Source organism: Thunnus thynnus, chromosome 17, assembly GCF_963924715.1.
Source record: "Thunnus thynnus chromosome 17, fThuThy2.1, whole genome shotgun sequence".
Taxonomy (NCBI): Eukaryota; Metazoa; Chordata; class Actinopteri; order Scombriformes; family Scombridae; genus Thunnus; species Thunnus thynnus.
This window is the reverse complement of record NC_089533.1, coordinates 1,980,000-1,995,008: the sequence shown is the minus strand read 5'-3', so window position 1 is coordinate 1,995,008 and position 15,009 is coordinate 1,980,000. Positions and strand designations below refer to the sequence as shown.

Below are 15,009 nucleotides of genomic sequence, written 5' to 3'. Positions count from 1 at the left end.
ACATTATGAAGTGTTAGACTTTTTATGATTTAAAAAAAAAAAAAACAGATTTGTCAAAAAAGTTTGCTGTGGATCAAAGAAATTTGTAGACTTGTAGAATTATGAATCAGTTAATAAAAATAAAACATTGCAAATAAACTTGAAATGAAAGTCACCTAAAAAAGCAAATCACTGACCAGAGACGTGTGCTGTTTGTTCCATTTTATACTGAAGTAAAGAGTTTGCAGTTTAAGTGAGTCAATCAACATTTTTAGAAGCAAAGGACAGTTTCACTGAACATTTATTTTGCCTAAAAAACAAAGATGTTTCACATCGATACAAAATACTGATAATCACACAGAGAAAATAAGGCTGCAGAGACGATCTACTCACATTCACACAGTCACTCCTGTTACTGTTTGTCTGCTTGAACGCTTCACAGCTGACAAAATATTTATTCTTGCTTCCTGTGAATCACGGCAGATAAATCTGCAGATCATGATTTACAATCAGATGTCTTCCTGGAGTGAGATCAGACAAACCTCTTCTAACACGGATAGAAAAAAAAGAAAATAAATAATATATTCTATTTTTAGTATTGCAGAAACCGGTCTGTCACAAAGCAGGATGTCTCTTCTCATTAGTTCATTTTCAGTATCATTGAGAACAGTAAATGTGCAGCGCAACAGTCCATTTACTGATGTGATGCTTGTTAAGTCATGACTGCAATTACATCTGTGAAACCAGACCACAGAAACAGAGCGGAGTCAGAACAAGCTATACTTCTGTGGTCAATCAATAACCAGACAAACAAAACACCTGTCGCCTGAGCAGGAAGTGTTCAGCTGCTTTACGTGACTTTATCTGTGGAGGGTTTATTCTTTTTCTTGAAACATTTACATCTTTCAAAAATCAACTTTTGGGCTCATTCAAAACCTGTCAACCCACTGGCATTTAAAACAATATTAAAGTCCAACTGAAATTACATTTAATGACCCCTCGGCAGTAAAAAATAATGTCAGCATGTTTTTTTTTAATGTATTGTTAATAGTTTTGTATTATTAGAATGCAGTAAAAATGCCAAACATCGTTTCCTGCTTCTCAAAATGTCAGGATTTGCTGCTTTTCTCTGTTTATTATTGTAAACTCGTTGTAATCATCCCTGGGGAATTAAAGTACGTCAATATTGGATGATTCTGCAGCTCACGATGTACGTTCAGAGTCGATGTTCGGTGAGAATTAGGGTGAGGAGGTTGAGGTGATGAACTGGCATGTAGCACGTTCCTTACAGGAGTCACAAACCTGTAATTTTGCTGTTTTTATGAACCGTAATCACGATTTATCCTTAACCTTTAAGTCTGACTGAAATCACGTTTAATCATCCCTCTTTGTAGTCAACAATAATGTTTTTAAATGTATTGATGATAGTTTTGTATCATTAGAATGAAGAAAAGTCTCTGAAATGCTACTTATTGTCTCACCTGGGGGGAATGGGGGGGGGGGTGTTGGTGTCTGTGTTTGATTGACAGCAGCAGGCAGGCTGAACGAGCATCTAATGGGTCTGAGCTGAGCAGCTAGTTAGCTATCTAGCCTGCTAACTTATGTTAGCCTGTGTGTGTGTGTTGTTTGGTGGCTCGTTCAACAAGCTAAGCTGCAGGACGAGATGTGTGTTCATGTCTGTAAGTTAGATAAGAAGGAAACTTCATCAGGAAAGCTAATGTGGGTTGTTGTTCAGAGTCTGTGGCTCTTGTGTTGTGTAGCAGGATGCTATCAGGCTCAGTGTGACCGTCTGCTCTGCCAACGATAGAACGCCACGTTATGACTTTATGCAAGATTTTGATTTGCTGTATCAGAATAAGGACTCCAGCTATGTAAACAGATTACAGAAAACAGAAAAAATATTGCCTTATTATCTCCATAAAAAGTATTTCCTCATCAATCAAAATTTGTTATAATGATAATGTTGTTCTCATAATAGTAGGTACCTTTACTGTGACAAACAGGCCAACCAGGATTTTTAATGACAGATATTTCATCTCATCAATCTAAAGCACTATTAATCCACATTCTGGACATGAACTGACATGGAGTTGATCAGTATATGAGACGCAGATATGTAACCATGGTAACACACATATGCATCAGCACGTAACGATCAGAAAGTGGAAAGCAGTTATTTTAGCAGTTTTTCCATCAACAGCGAGTGAAACATAGTGACGCTGTCATTATCTCCCCTGGAAGACTATGATGAAGGCTCCTCTTTAAAACCCTGTTTCTACCTGTCTGTCATTTGTCATGACAAGAGGTCCAGTTGCTTCTTCATGAGGTCTTGAGCACACGAAGAGCAACAATGTGCTGTATAACTTATATAATTAGGGTTCAAACCCTGAAGGTGTTAGAACCCTTCTATGTTTATGCCAGTTTATTATTATTATTATTTTTCTGCTGCATTTGCTCAAATTGCTGTGAGCTGGAATGAGCGAAAACCATGAAACTTGGCCCAATAACTGGAAATGATGTGTATGTGCTTCCCAAGAAGTATGAAGCCGATCAGCCAGATGGTGGCGCTGTACTTAAAGCCCCAAAAATCAAGCAGCAACCTCAGGGGCTGTAAAATGAAGCCAATGTGGAAGTGCCAAACACTGCAGTTCCTTGAATGGCCAATCGAGGCTCCAAAAGCGAGTCAATCCCCATAGACCCCCATGTTAAAATGCCCAACTTTACAGCAGAAATAAACATGTTTACAGTCTGGTACAAACAACGGTTTAGATCTCTGTAGTTAATTTCCTCTTTCATGACAACTGTACGGGGGGTGAATTTTTTTTATAACTCACCCGTTTAAGTTTTGTTAAGCCGTAAAGTTATGCATAATGAAGGACATGGCTGCTTTGAGTGACAGGTCCACCAGCCGCTAGGTGGCTTGTTTCAGCCATTCGGCCCCGCCTCTTTGCCCATTTTTGATTGGCTGGGAGTTCGGCAGCGTCACGCACTGCCAAGATGGAGACGGCCGTAGCGGCTCACTTTGAGCTTCAAAACCGCTCTTCAGAAACCAACGAGTGACGTCACGGTAACAACGTCCACATTTTTATACAGTCTGTGCCAAAAATTCAGTTTTGGAAAGGCCACGCCCCTCACACTGTAAGTCTGTTTGACTTGAAATTTGACACACAAGTGCGGCTCAATCTGCTCTACAGAAAAGCCTCTCGGACCATAAAAGTCCACCATGATGGATTTTTTACCAATTTGCTTAAAATGAAAAACAGTAATATAAATAGAACTTTTTGGATTCGGTATACAGCGTTGGGGGACTGAGATACACATTTTTATTATAAATGAGCAAGATCAAAATTGAAATGCTGCAGGCTTTGTGATGGTGAAACAAGTGTGTGATTGGTCTCACTTCCTTAAACAGAATTAAACTAGCAGTGACAAAGTGACTCACCTTTGTGAAGCCTGAAACCTGCTCAATGCTGCTCACAGCTTTACTGTTATCTGACTGAGCTGCTTCCTTCTGTTGATTGCAATCAATGCAGCTTAACCCAAAAATGGCTGCTTTTCACAATATTACAACGTGTTGCTTTTCTTGTTTTAAGGAGAAAACTTTCTCGACACATGGCGAAACTTTGCGGATGCGTAAGCAGATGATGAAACGGTATTTAATCAAAATAATGTGAATCTAGGGGAATTAAAAATACAACTTTCTCACTTTTGGTTTCTTTTTTTTCTTAAAGGAGAACACAGGACAAGTGATTCACAGAGCGGATATGTTGCTGTAAAAGATAAACAATCTAATTTCAGTTGGACTTTAAAGTATAAGCTCATAATTTGAATTCATCACTGTCTGGGTTGGTCTGGATTCTGGTTTACAGTAGATGTGTTGATGCCAGCTACTCCAAACTTCACATTTCTGGTCCAAATTTGAAAATAAACCCTCTTCCAGCGAGAGCAGAGAAATGTAGACTCCACTTTCAGTCCAAAACTGAATAAAATGAACAATCTGAAGCCATCTTTTGTCTCTTTTTTGGGTGAAGACCCTGTGATCAATCCTCTGCAGGAGACTCTTTCTGGCAATATTTGCTTACAATCAAAAATCAAGACAGAAAAATAAATAGATAAATAAATATGAAGGCTGTGTAGCTGCCTTGAAACCAAAACTTCATCATGTCCCCCTCAGAAAAACACAAAGTGCTCTATAGACGCTCAGCGGGAGGAGAGAGAGGAAGTCAGCAAAGATGTAAATGGACTCCTCGTTAATCAATGACCTCCTAAACACTGCTGAGTTTTCTTTGCATCTTTACGGGCCAAATGATTGCATCTTTACAGGTTCAAATCCTAGATCTTAAGACGTTACAGGTTTTTTTAATGAGTTCAATTTTGATAACTGAAAACATCCAGCAGTCACGGAGCAACATTATCATTCATGTGGAGTCGTGTTTCTGTCCACCTGGTGAATGTAAGTCTAATATTCACTCTCTTTTAGCTCTGTTTTTACTCTCTACCAACTCCTGAGGGAAATATCTGACTCTTTAGCTGCTAAATGCTTCACTATGTTGACCAGCTTGTCTACAACTAACTGAGCAGGTAGTGTACAGCGGCTTTTTACAGCTTTTTCTCTGTAAACAGCTGCCTGCTGCGGCCCAAAACGGCGCTATGAGACGCTGAGAGTGAACCAGAACAGTAAAGTTGCAGCCGGACAGATAAACAATGAGCTGAAACTCACTATAAAGCTGCATTCATCACTACAAGACACAACCAACACTTAACACTGACAGCTCAGACATTAGGTTTATTAAAATAGATAAATAGCCACTTTAAGTAAATAAGCTGACTAATTCTTCCAACTCTTAAAAAGCTGGATGATTTGAACCTGATCAGACGCAACGATTTGGTGTGTAAAGACCTTCAGATTTAAGAAAAACATGTTTGTTACCTGCTGGCTTGCAAGGGTGCAGCCTCACCTGAACACTCACATCTGTTCATTAAAACACATGTTTCTTCTCTGTGCAGACTCGACCTCGCTGCAGCCTCTCTCTCTCTTCTGACCCGTCCAATCACGCATTAGCCACAAAGCACATGTCTTTCTTTAGGTGGATCTGCAGGCCGCTGGCGCTGGTGAATGTTTTGGAGCACTGGACGCAGCGGTACGGCTTCTCTCCTGAGTGCGTGCGTTTGTGCTTCTTCATGGTGTCTCCGTCGCTGAAGGTGCGGCAGCAGTACGGGCAGCTGTACGGCCGCTCGCCTGTGTGGATGCGCAGGTGTCGCCGCAGGTTTCCTCTCTGGCTGAAGCTCTTGGAGCAGAAGGTGCAGCGGTGCGGCCGCTCGCCTGTGTGCGTGCGCAGATGGCGCCGCAGGTCAGCCGACTGTGCGAAGGACTTGCAGCACCAGTCGCAGGCGTAGGTCTTTCGCTTCTGCTCCAGGTGGAGGCGGAGACTGCTGGCCTGGCCGAACGCTTCGCCACAGCGGGGACAGCGATGAACAAGCTCGGGGACGTAACCGGCGACTGCGCCGTCATCAGACGTCTCCTGAGAGCTCTTCTTGTTGTGATCATGTCGGTCAACACGCAGCACCACCGCTCTGTCTGCTTCTGCTCTGAAACTCGACTCCTCCAGGGAAACGCGGGTGTGTGCGTTCGCTGTCAGAGACTCTGTGTGATCTTCAGGTTCAGTCACTTTGTATTCCTCAGGTTCAGTTTTGATGCGAGCAGGAGCCGGGGCCCGCGGCTCCTCTCTGAGCGCTGGAACCTCAACGTGGATTTTAGGGACCGCAGCAGAGGACGTGTTCAGGGTGGAGAGAGAAGGAAGAGGGGAAGCTTTCCTGAACGCCTCTGGCTGCAGGTCAGGCTTCAGCACCGACTCCCAGGACTCAGCTGGCTTCTTGTCGCCTGGCAGAGAAGTCTCACTCTGGACCGACAGTAACTGGACCGACAGCACCTGCTCATGTGTCTGACTGGCTGGAGGCTGTCTGGTCTGGTTCAAGGTGGAGTCTGGCTCGTCTGAGCAGGACCTCAGCTCCGGATCACTGGGCTGCTGCTCAGGAGCTGCGAAACCAAGACCGGACCTAGTGGATCCTGGAACAACAGAGAACAATACTACAAGTCAACACAAGAACAGAAAAAAACACACTAGCAGTCATTTGACACTTTCTTGGAGTAAGTTTAAGAGGTGAAAGCAACTGACACTTATTTTCATTGTCAATTAGTCTGATGAAAAGATCATTTAGACTACAAAATGTCAAAAACACTCCTCACAATCTTCTAAAGCCCAATGTGATGATTTATGGTCTCAAACTCAAAATATTCAGTTTACTGCTGCAAAGATGATGAAGATCAGCAAATATTCACATTTCAGAAGTTAGAAAATGTGATTTTTGTTTCACATTTTTGCAAAAAAAAAACCAAACCTAAATAATTGATTGATTAACAAAATAGTTGCCAATTAATTTTCTGTTGATCAACTAACTGTCTAAGTGTCTAATTATTTCATCTCTAAATGTTACCCATTACATTACCTTTAAAGTACCTTTAAATTTAGACCAACATGCTTTGAACCAGCAAACTAAAAGTAGCTAAACCGCCTCAGTGGTCTACTTTCAGGTAGAAATGGATGGAGTTCCTGAAGAGCTAATCTTTCTATTCATTCACAAAGTAGTTATGACTGAACAGCTATGAATAACATAAATGTGTATAGATTTACCCTTTAATGTAAACAGAGACGACGGACTGTCACTCAAGACTCTGAATAAAAGATTATTTCAGTTAGTTAGTTAACCAGTTGCCCCAAAATAAGGTGACCAGATGTTTCGAATGATTGGGACAGTCCCGTATTACGAGCAGTTGTCCCGAATCTCGAATCCTGTCCTGTTTGTCCTGAAAATTAGACTAAACCAGAGTTTTGATTAGTTATAGGCTAATAAAACATTAAATACTGATTGAGACGGTGAAACATTCTTTTGATGTTGCCCACAGACGGGCACTGTTGACCTACATGAATTATGGCTCTTGTAGTTTTTTTTAGTCGTGTACAGTAGTGCAGCAATTTACTAAAGAACTATGCATAGCAGCAAAGCGTTGAATTAAAACATTTATGGAGGGTAGTTAAACCATTCATCGCTGACATGAAGCCCTAACGGATAATGATTAACACACTGATGTATACAACACAGTCATTGTGTTTCTTTTTCCCAATGACAGACAGTTGACTTTATGAACAAAAGCAATAAATTTTAGGGTTGATTTTCGACTTTCACATGTTGACTTTCAAGTGTTTTATTGCTCGTTGACACTGAACGTAATGTACTACAGGCCACGCCCACCGTGGACACGTGACACCGCCCACCTTGAACTCCCCTGTACCGAATTTCACCTTTTCTCATCCCATCACCTTTACCACCAGAACTATTGCTTCTAAGAGGAGAAAACGTCATACCAGACTCCATGCGAAAATCTGTTAATTTAATGTCGTGTTGTTTCATGTTAAACATAGATCATATAAAAACTGGGTACTTGGTAAATTTTCTGTATCAATAACTTTCAGAGATTAACAGGGCATATATCGACAGCTGATCCACAAAGAAGCATCTCAGTCTTTCAATAGCGAAATCTATTCACAGTACATGAGATGATTATTTATGTCGGCGCTTCTTTGGTGGAGGAAAAGAGGAAGTGACAGGCAAACTGACACCAAAAGACTCATATGTCATAAAATTTCGACCGACTGGGTTTCTCTCACGGTGCCGAATTTAAACCTTACTCTTTAACTACACAGAAAACCTTTTAAATACGTATTACAGCGTGATTTAACGTTAAATTCCTCTAAACGATTTAACTGGACAGATTTTCAGCGCAGTTTGGAGCATCGTTTTCTCCGGGCTCGCCTCGGTGCTAACCAGCTAGCTCGGCCCTTACTCAGCCACTCAGTCTCGGCCTCCAGCAGCAGGATGTCCCGCAGCTGCCTCCGCAGGCTCTCGTTCTCCCGCTTGGTTCTGGCGGTCTCCTCCCGGTACTCGGTCACCGTGTCCTCCACCACGTCTAAGATCTCCTTCACCACCGCCGTCAGCCGCTCCGTCAGGTAGGCGTTCAGCAGCTGCAGTTTGGTCATTTTGGAACCATAAACAGCTGCGGCTGCATCCACACCGGAAACAGAACAAGACAACAACAAACGAAACCGGAAACCTTTCTTCTCTTTTGTGCTTCAACATAAAAGTGTCGTTTAAAAAAATCTAAAAAAACAAACAAACATCGACTGTAAAAAAAATAATGGACGTAGCCACCGTCACGTCAAACTACTGGTTTGTGAACTACCATTTGCGATATTTTTTTTCCCTATGACCCGCCCTGCTCTGTCTCTGATTGGCTTACTTTGATATTCTTACCCTTACCCTAACCAGTCTCACTCGTCACCAAGCGGCAACCACTGGGGCTGTAAAATGAAGCCAATGCGGAAGTGCCAAAATCTGCAGTTCCTTGAATGGCCACTTGAGGCTCTAAAAGCGAGTAAATCCCCATAGACCCCCATGTTAAAATGCCCAACTTTACAGCAGAAATAAACATGTTTACAGCCTGGTACAAAAAACGATTTAGGTCTCTGTAGCTAATTTCCCCTTCCATGACAACTGTACGGGGTGAATTTTTTTATAATTCACCCGTTTAAATTTTATTAAGCTGTAAAGTTATGCATAATGAAGGACATGGCTGCTTTGACTGACAGGTCCGCCAGACGCTAGGTGGCTTGTTTCAGCCATTCGGGCCGCCTCTTTGCCCATTTTTGATTGGCTGGGAGTTAGGCAGCGTCACGCACTGCCAAGATGGCGACAACCGGAGCGGCTCACTTTGAGCTTCAAAACCGCTCTTCAGAAACCAACGGGTGACGTCACGGTAACAACGTCCATATTTTTAGTCTATGCTCCTCACGCCTAAACCTGAGTAACCCAACCAAGGAAGCCAACGAGTACTAGCTAATCAGAGGCAGAGTAGGGCAGGTCATGACTTCACCATCCTAGGAAGAAAAGAATTAGCCTACCATTTTGAAGGTGCAAGTTTGGCATTTTGACTGTCGCCATCTTGGTTTTTTGGAACCAGAAGTGACCATATTTGGATGAGAGGGTGGAGGTGACCCAAACGCTAGCTGCTAGCTTGGTTAGCAAGGTGCATTCGTAATTCATGTTAACTGTTATGTTAATTGGCATACCAATCTTGGCTAGCTAACAGGCTAAAACAAAACGCACTTACCGGAAAAACTGAACAGCCGACTCCTTAGAGGGTCTTTTAGTTCAACCAAACGTTGAACAAGACTTTTTTTAGGCGACCAAAATGTTACAATTAACTTTAATGAACTGAACACACTGAAATAGTGAGTCTATACTCTGTGAATCTGCTGCTGCTTTATCTTCTGTTTTACTCTAAATGGGACCGTAATTTACAAAATGAACATCATGCTGTATCGAAGAAGACTTGAAACTAGTGATTGAGACCATAAACTCATTAGGAAAGTGTTCACTGAGGTAATACACGGATGTCTTAAGAGAACTGTATACAGTGTTGGAGGCTCTGTTCATTCCTAAGAGAGTTGCTCAGTGGCACATGAAGCCAGCAAAGCCACTTCCCACCTTAAAGAAATTACCAGCATGAAAACATAAAGAGACTTCTGCTGGTGTGCATGCTCTATGGCCTCAATGCACCCATAGAGCATGCACTCTGGACTCCAGATACCTCCGCTGGCTAGGCCAGCTAACTTCCAATTTATCCCTCTGACTAACTTGAATGGGAATAAAACAATTTAATTATGCGGCTCTTCTAGAATTTTCAAATGTTATCTGATAGTGAAACGAATCATTTCAAGTCCTTTTGTGATGCTCAAAAAAATGTATCCACCATTTTACAGCCGCTCCTTTTTCCATGATCGCGTGTGGGGGAAAACGCTGTTTTTGGGACTTTGAGGTAATAAATCAAGTGAGAAGTAGAGTCATTTTCTCAAAGACTTCTATACAATCAGACTTCTTTTTGCAGTTAGTGAGTCGCCCCCTGCTGGCCAATAGAGAGAATGCAGGTTTAAGGCACTCCCTCCTTGGCTTCAGTTTCAGACCCAGAGCTACCTGCTTGCTAAAAATGCGAAAAATGAATTTTGCCCAAAAAAGGCACATATTATATATCTATCTGGCTTGTACTTAAAACACATTATCAGCAAAATGTAGCATTTTAGACATATTTGTTCATTGTCAGCCAAGAATTGTGAAGTCTGGATATTTTGATTCCTCGAAATCACTGCATCAGTGATTTTATTTAGTTAAATTTGACATGTTTTTCTTATCTTAAACCAAAATAGGTTAAATAATATAACACAAGCCAGATGAAAGGAGGAACAATGAACCTTTTAGGTTAAAATATTGAAACCGATATTAACAATAAAGTTTATTTGTATAGCAATTCTCAAAACCAGCATTACAAAGAGCTTTACACAAAAATGAAACAATAAAAACAAAGACACAGGAATAAAAGGTGAGGCAGTGAATCATAACACAAAGTGTAAAAAGAAAAAAATATATCAAGCATAAGAAACAAAAAATCAAACAAGTTCACGCCAGTTGGTCTAAAATTCCTCATTCTTCAGTGGAAAAATACAGATATTTATACCAGTTGTTATTATTCTTCAGGAGTGTGAATAAAGGTATTCTTGTCATGTTTGTTAATGTCTGACAGATGCTTAATGTGTATTAACAAAAAGGAACCACATTACACGCGGCCTAGCATCATCACACTGGCTTCCTTTTACCTTTTAGAACTGATTTTAAGATGTTATTACTTTTAATAGCCTCAGAATATATAATGCGCTTCTTAACATCCTATGAGCCTGAACGTAGTCTTTAGATTGTCTAATAAGTCACTTCATGCTGTCCTCAGATCTGATTTAGTGACCAGAGGGACCACAACATCTGGATTATTGATCAACATCTGTGTCAACTTTTAAAAAGCATTTAAAAACTTTATTTTTTAGGATGGCATAATCCTTATAATGCTCAAATGTTTTGTGTATTTGTACACATGCATAAATGTGTGTATGTGTCATGTAGTATGTGTAGGAAGATATATATGTGTACACCTGTGTGTGTATTTATCTATATACTTCTACATGTAAATGTAGGATTTTATGGATATGTGGACATACACAATATTTGTTTTTATTGCCTTGTTTCAGCACTTTAATATTTTATGATTATATTTATTCTGGATCTTTTTAGCACTGCTTAATTGTTTATTTTATTGTCTTTACTTTTTCTAATTTATGTTGTTTTTATCGCCTTGTGACTCTCGAAAAGTGCTATATGAATGTTCAATTATTATTATTATTACTACTATTATTATTGTTGCTGTCATTATTATTATTATGTTATTGTTAATACATAAATATGTTTAAAATGTATTAATTATTAGTGCGATTATTACAAACAACAGTAACATCACTGACTGTACTGTAACAAGTTATTTTAATAAACAACATGATCACCTTTAAATGCATCGCACATGGTTTGATAAAGTTTATTTTAATATCTTATTTGATCATATTAATCTGTATAAATATCTGTGTTATTCTCAATGTGGAGTTGAACACTCGAACTGTGATCACTCGAGAACGATGAGACAGAGAGCAGACATCTTGTGTCCAGCAGGAAAACTTTAGAATTTAAATACACTTACATATTCATAGATTCTGGAATACTTAATGAGGGAGAAGGAGTAAATTTTTTTTTTTTTTTTTTTTTTTTTGTGGAAAAAATGATATCAGACACAAATTATTATTCAAAGAGTATTTTACCTGTATCTTAAAACATGTCTGAAGGGGATCTTTTAACTGCTGTTATCAGAACATACAGTGTAGTGTTGCAGTTGCTCCCTGTGACCACTGGAGGGCAGCGAGTACAGTCTGTGGTCCAACATCATACTGCATGTTTCCAGTGAAGACTTTCAAAATGAAAAGCAATACAAAACATAACTGCCTCTTATATTGTGTTGAAATATGTCAATAAAAGTGGGGGAAAAAAACGTTCACAGAGGTGGTATTTATCGAAATCAATAACACATAAGCAATAAAAATAAATATATATAACACACGTGGATGGAGTTCTCTGTACTTGTTTTTTTTTTTGTTTTTTTTGAATTTCTGAAAAGCATTTAGTCTAGAAAATATCAGAAAACTGAAACAATCTTCTAAAGCCCAACCTGACGTCTTCAAATGTCCGATTTAGAGTCTAAAACTCAAAGATATTCAGTTTACTATCATAGAAGATGAAGAAAACCAGCAAATAATCACATTTGAAAAGCTGGAAACAGTAGATTTTTTTGTAGTTTTGCTTTTAAAAAAGAGACTTAAACAATTCATTGATCAAGTAATTCTCATTTCTGAATTCTTTCAAAAAGTCATTATTGCTAGCCAGCTGTGAATAATAATGTAAATGTGTATGGATTTACCCTTTAATAGTAGCGGCGATGACTAACAGTCACCCAAGACCCTGAATAACTGATTATTAAAGTTAATTAGTGAGCCAGTTGCCACCAAAACTAATTTCTCCGGTGTGGAGAAAACGTCACACCAAAGTACGAAAATTAGTCAATTTAATCTTGAGTTGCTTCATGTTGAACGTTGAGCACGTAATAATGAGGTACTTGAAAAATGTTCTGTATCATTAACTTTCAAAGTTTAATACTGCATATAAACAGCTGATCCACTAAGAAGTGTCTCTTTTTTACTAGCAAAACTATTCTCAGTACATCAGATTATCTGTATTTTCTCAGTGGAAATAAGAGGCAAATTTACACCAAAAGTCACATTTGTCATTAAATTTTGATTGAGTGGGTTTATTTTATGGGTGTCTCCTTGACAACATAGAAAAAATATCCAATATCCAAAAATAAAAGTGTGCAAAAGATTCACACATGGTATTTATTACAGGACTGTTATATTGGAATAAACTATATGATGAAGCTGTTCATATTGTTTAAAAAAACAGAATCTATAAATACAATTAACATTAGTAGTAACACAATTTTATCAGTATCTGTGAATAATAATAATAATAATCAGTATAAATATCTGCATTATCCTACTGAAGAACGTGGACTTGTAGACGCTAACTGGTGCATTGTTGGGATTGTGCTCTGTCAGCACAAACACAGCAGGACAGGGACAGTGAAAAAAGGTGCAGCAAGTTACCCACAATTCACCAAGACAATACAGGAAATCTCAACATTTTCCTCCAACATAAGAGCATCACTGTCACACAGTTGTTTTTAGAAATCAAGAACTCTGCTGTTGTTTTTAGAAGTAGGACACATTTTGTCAAAATTCATTATAACTCTTCATGGTTTTGTGTAACTTAACTTAGATAATTACAGTACATACAAGTTTATACCTTTTTATATTATAAGCACATAATGTGCATATGGAAGGTGATACTGCATTGCACTGGGAGCCAATAAATTGATTGAAGTACTGGATTATTGTGATGGTTTTTCTGTTTACGTGGAGCCTTCCTGTTGTTTGTTTGTGTCATCCAGCAAAGAGAGCATTACTGCCACCTGTAGTGAAAAATGTACCTCACATTTCTCTTGTTATAATGTGAAAACATCTTATTTTTAATATGAAAAACGTTCTTGTCATATCAAGACAATGGTTTTCATTATAATAAAACACGTCTGTCATTATAAAGATCAAGTTTTCTCATAACATATTTATGGCAAACACTTCCCATCGGCTTTCAGAAACAATAGCTGATAATAACTCCATCTTGGTTCCTTAGAAAGAGTAGAATTATGTTTAATTCAATATGTGATCGCCCTAAATTCAAACATTCACACAGCAGTACTGCTGTTTTTAGGACACCTTTCTCCTTATAACCAGTAATTATTCTCATTATAACAAGAAAATGTACTTGTTTTAATGTGAATAAGCATCACGTCATAATGAGTTGTTTTTATTAATGTAATGAGAAAATAATCATAATCATAATGAGAAAACCATTTCATTATAATGTAACATTTTCTCATTCTAACAAGGAACTGAGCAAATATTGTTCATCATGGTGGCAGCAACATGCTGCTGTACATTACAGTGATCTAACATGGTTGAGATTAAATCTGCATTAACTGACGTTTAGTTTTCAGGAGAAACAAGAAGTGACCAACACTGACACATCATCAGCCTTTAAGTTGATATGTTGAACTTGTTAGCAAACAGTTGCTTATTTCCACATCCAGCAGTTACGACGATTCATGTGGAGTCGTGTTTCTGTCCACCTGGTGAATGTAAATCCAATATTCTCTCTCTTTTAGCTCTGTTTTTACTCTCTACCAACTCCTGAGGGAAATATCTGGCTCTTTAGCTGCTAAATGCTCCACTATGTTCACCAGCTAGTCTACAGCTAACTCTGTCTGTTCGCCGTTTGGTGCTGAGCAGGTAGTGTACACCGGCTTTTTAGAGCTTTTTCTCTGAAAACAGCTGCCTGCTGTGGCCTGAAACGACGCTATGAGAGCGCTGAGAGTGAACCAGAACAGTAAAGTTGCAGCCGGACAGATGAACAATGAGCTGAAACTCACTATAAAGCTCCATAAAGCCGAGAGGAGCTGCAGAGTCACTGATAATTCTCTGTAGGTTCATCACTACGAGCCACAACCAACACATTACACACTGACAGTGAACACAGTGTTATTAGACCTCCAGGATACACACAATGAGATACTGTCAGGGAACGACTGCAGTAATAGTTAAAATAAACCAATGTTGAAGTGAACAGTGATCTCTCTTGGTAAAGTTTGATGTTTACTGACCCGTCCATCTTCCCCACTCCTCCCAACATGGACTTTGTCACTCTGCACCCGTCATAATTACTATGGCTGCTGGAGGGTGCTGTCACTTGAACGTTATCTCACATTGTTGTGGGGTACTTACTGAACCTACTAATGCTAAAACAAATTTATTTTTGAAACAACAATGACTTCATGCTGACAGAGGAGTGTGTGGACCAAAGACAGTTTAACTTGGA

General features: G+C 39.2%; 1 protein-coding gene and 1 long non-coding RNA gene across 4 annotated transcripts; both read right to left on the bottom strand.

Annotated features, from left to right (window-relative positions):
- Nucleotides 1-262: 262 nt before the first annotated feature.
- Nucleotides 263-8,196, bottom strand: LOC137201230 (zinc finger protein 239-like). 3 transcript variants are annotated; one of them, XR_010932144.1, is made up of 3 exons: nt 7,883-8,196; nt 4,938-6,046; nt 263-714 (listed from the first exon to the last, which is right to left on the bottom strand). XR_010932144.1 is itself a non-coding variant. In XM_067616179.1 (2 exons), the coding sequence occupies exons 1-2, from the start codon at nt 8,073-8,075 to the stop codon at nt 5,031-5,033; spliced, it is 1,209 nt and encodes a 402-aa protein (XP_067472280.1). In that variant the 5' UTR covers nt 8,076-8,195; the 3' UTR covers nt 263-5,030. The 3 variants fall into 3 exon arrangements, 1 of the variants encoding a protein (XP_067472280.1); XR_010932145.1 differs by having other exon boundaries at nt 4,950-6,046; XM_067616179.1 differs by having other exon boundaries at nt 263-6,046; nt 7,883-8,195.
- LOC137201231 (uncharacterized) lies at nt 263-14,717 on the bottom strand. The gene is made up of 2 exons (XR_010932146.1): nt 14,490-14,717; nt 263-4,627 (listed from the first exon to the last, which is right to left on the bottom strand). It is a non-coding gene; the product is annotated as an uncharacterized lncRNA (long non-coding RNA).
- Between the last annotated feature and the right edge of the window lie 292 nt (nt 14,718-15,009).

Bases quoted from the DNA above. Each gene is read 5' to 3' on its own strand.
- LOC137201230 (XM_067616179.1), bottom strand. From the start codon at position 8,075: ATGACCAAACTGCAGCTGCTGAACGCCTACCTGACGGAGCGGCTGACG. The intron at 6,047-7,882 runs GTAAGGGCCGAG...CTGTTGTTCCAG, and splicing joins GGCCGAGACTGAGTGGCTGA to GATCCACTAGGTCCGGTCTT.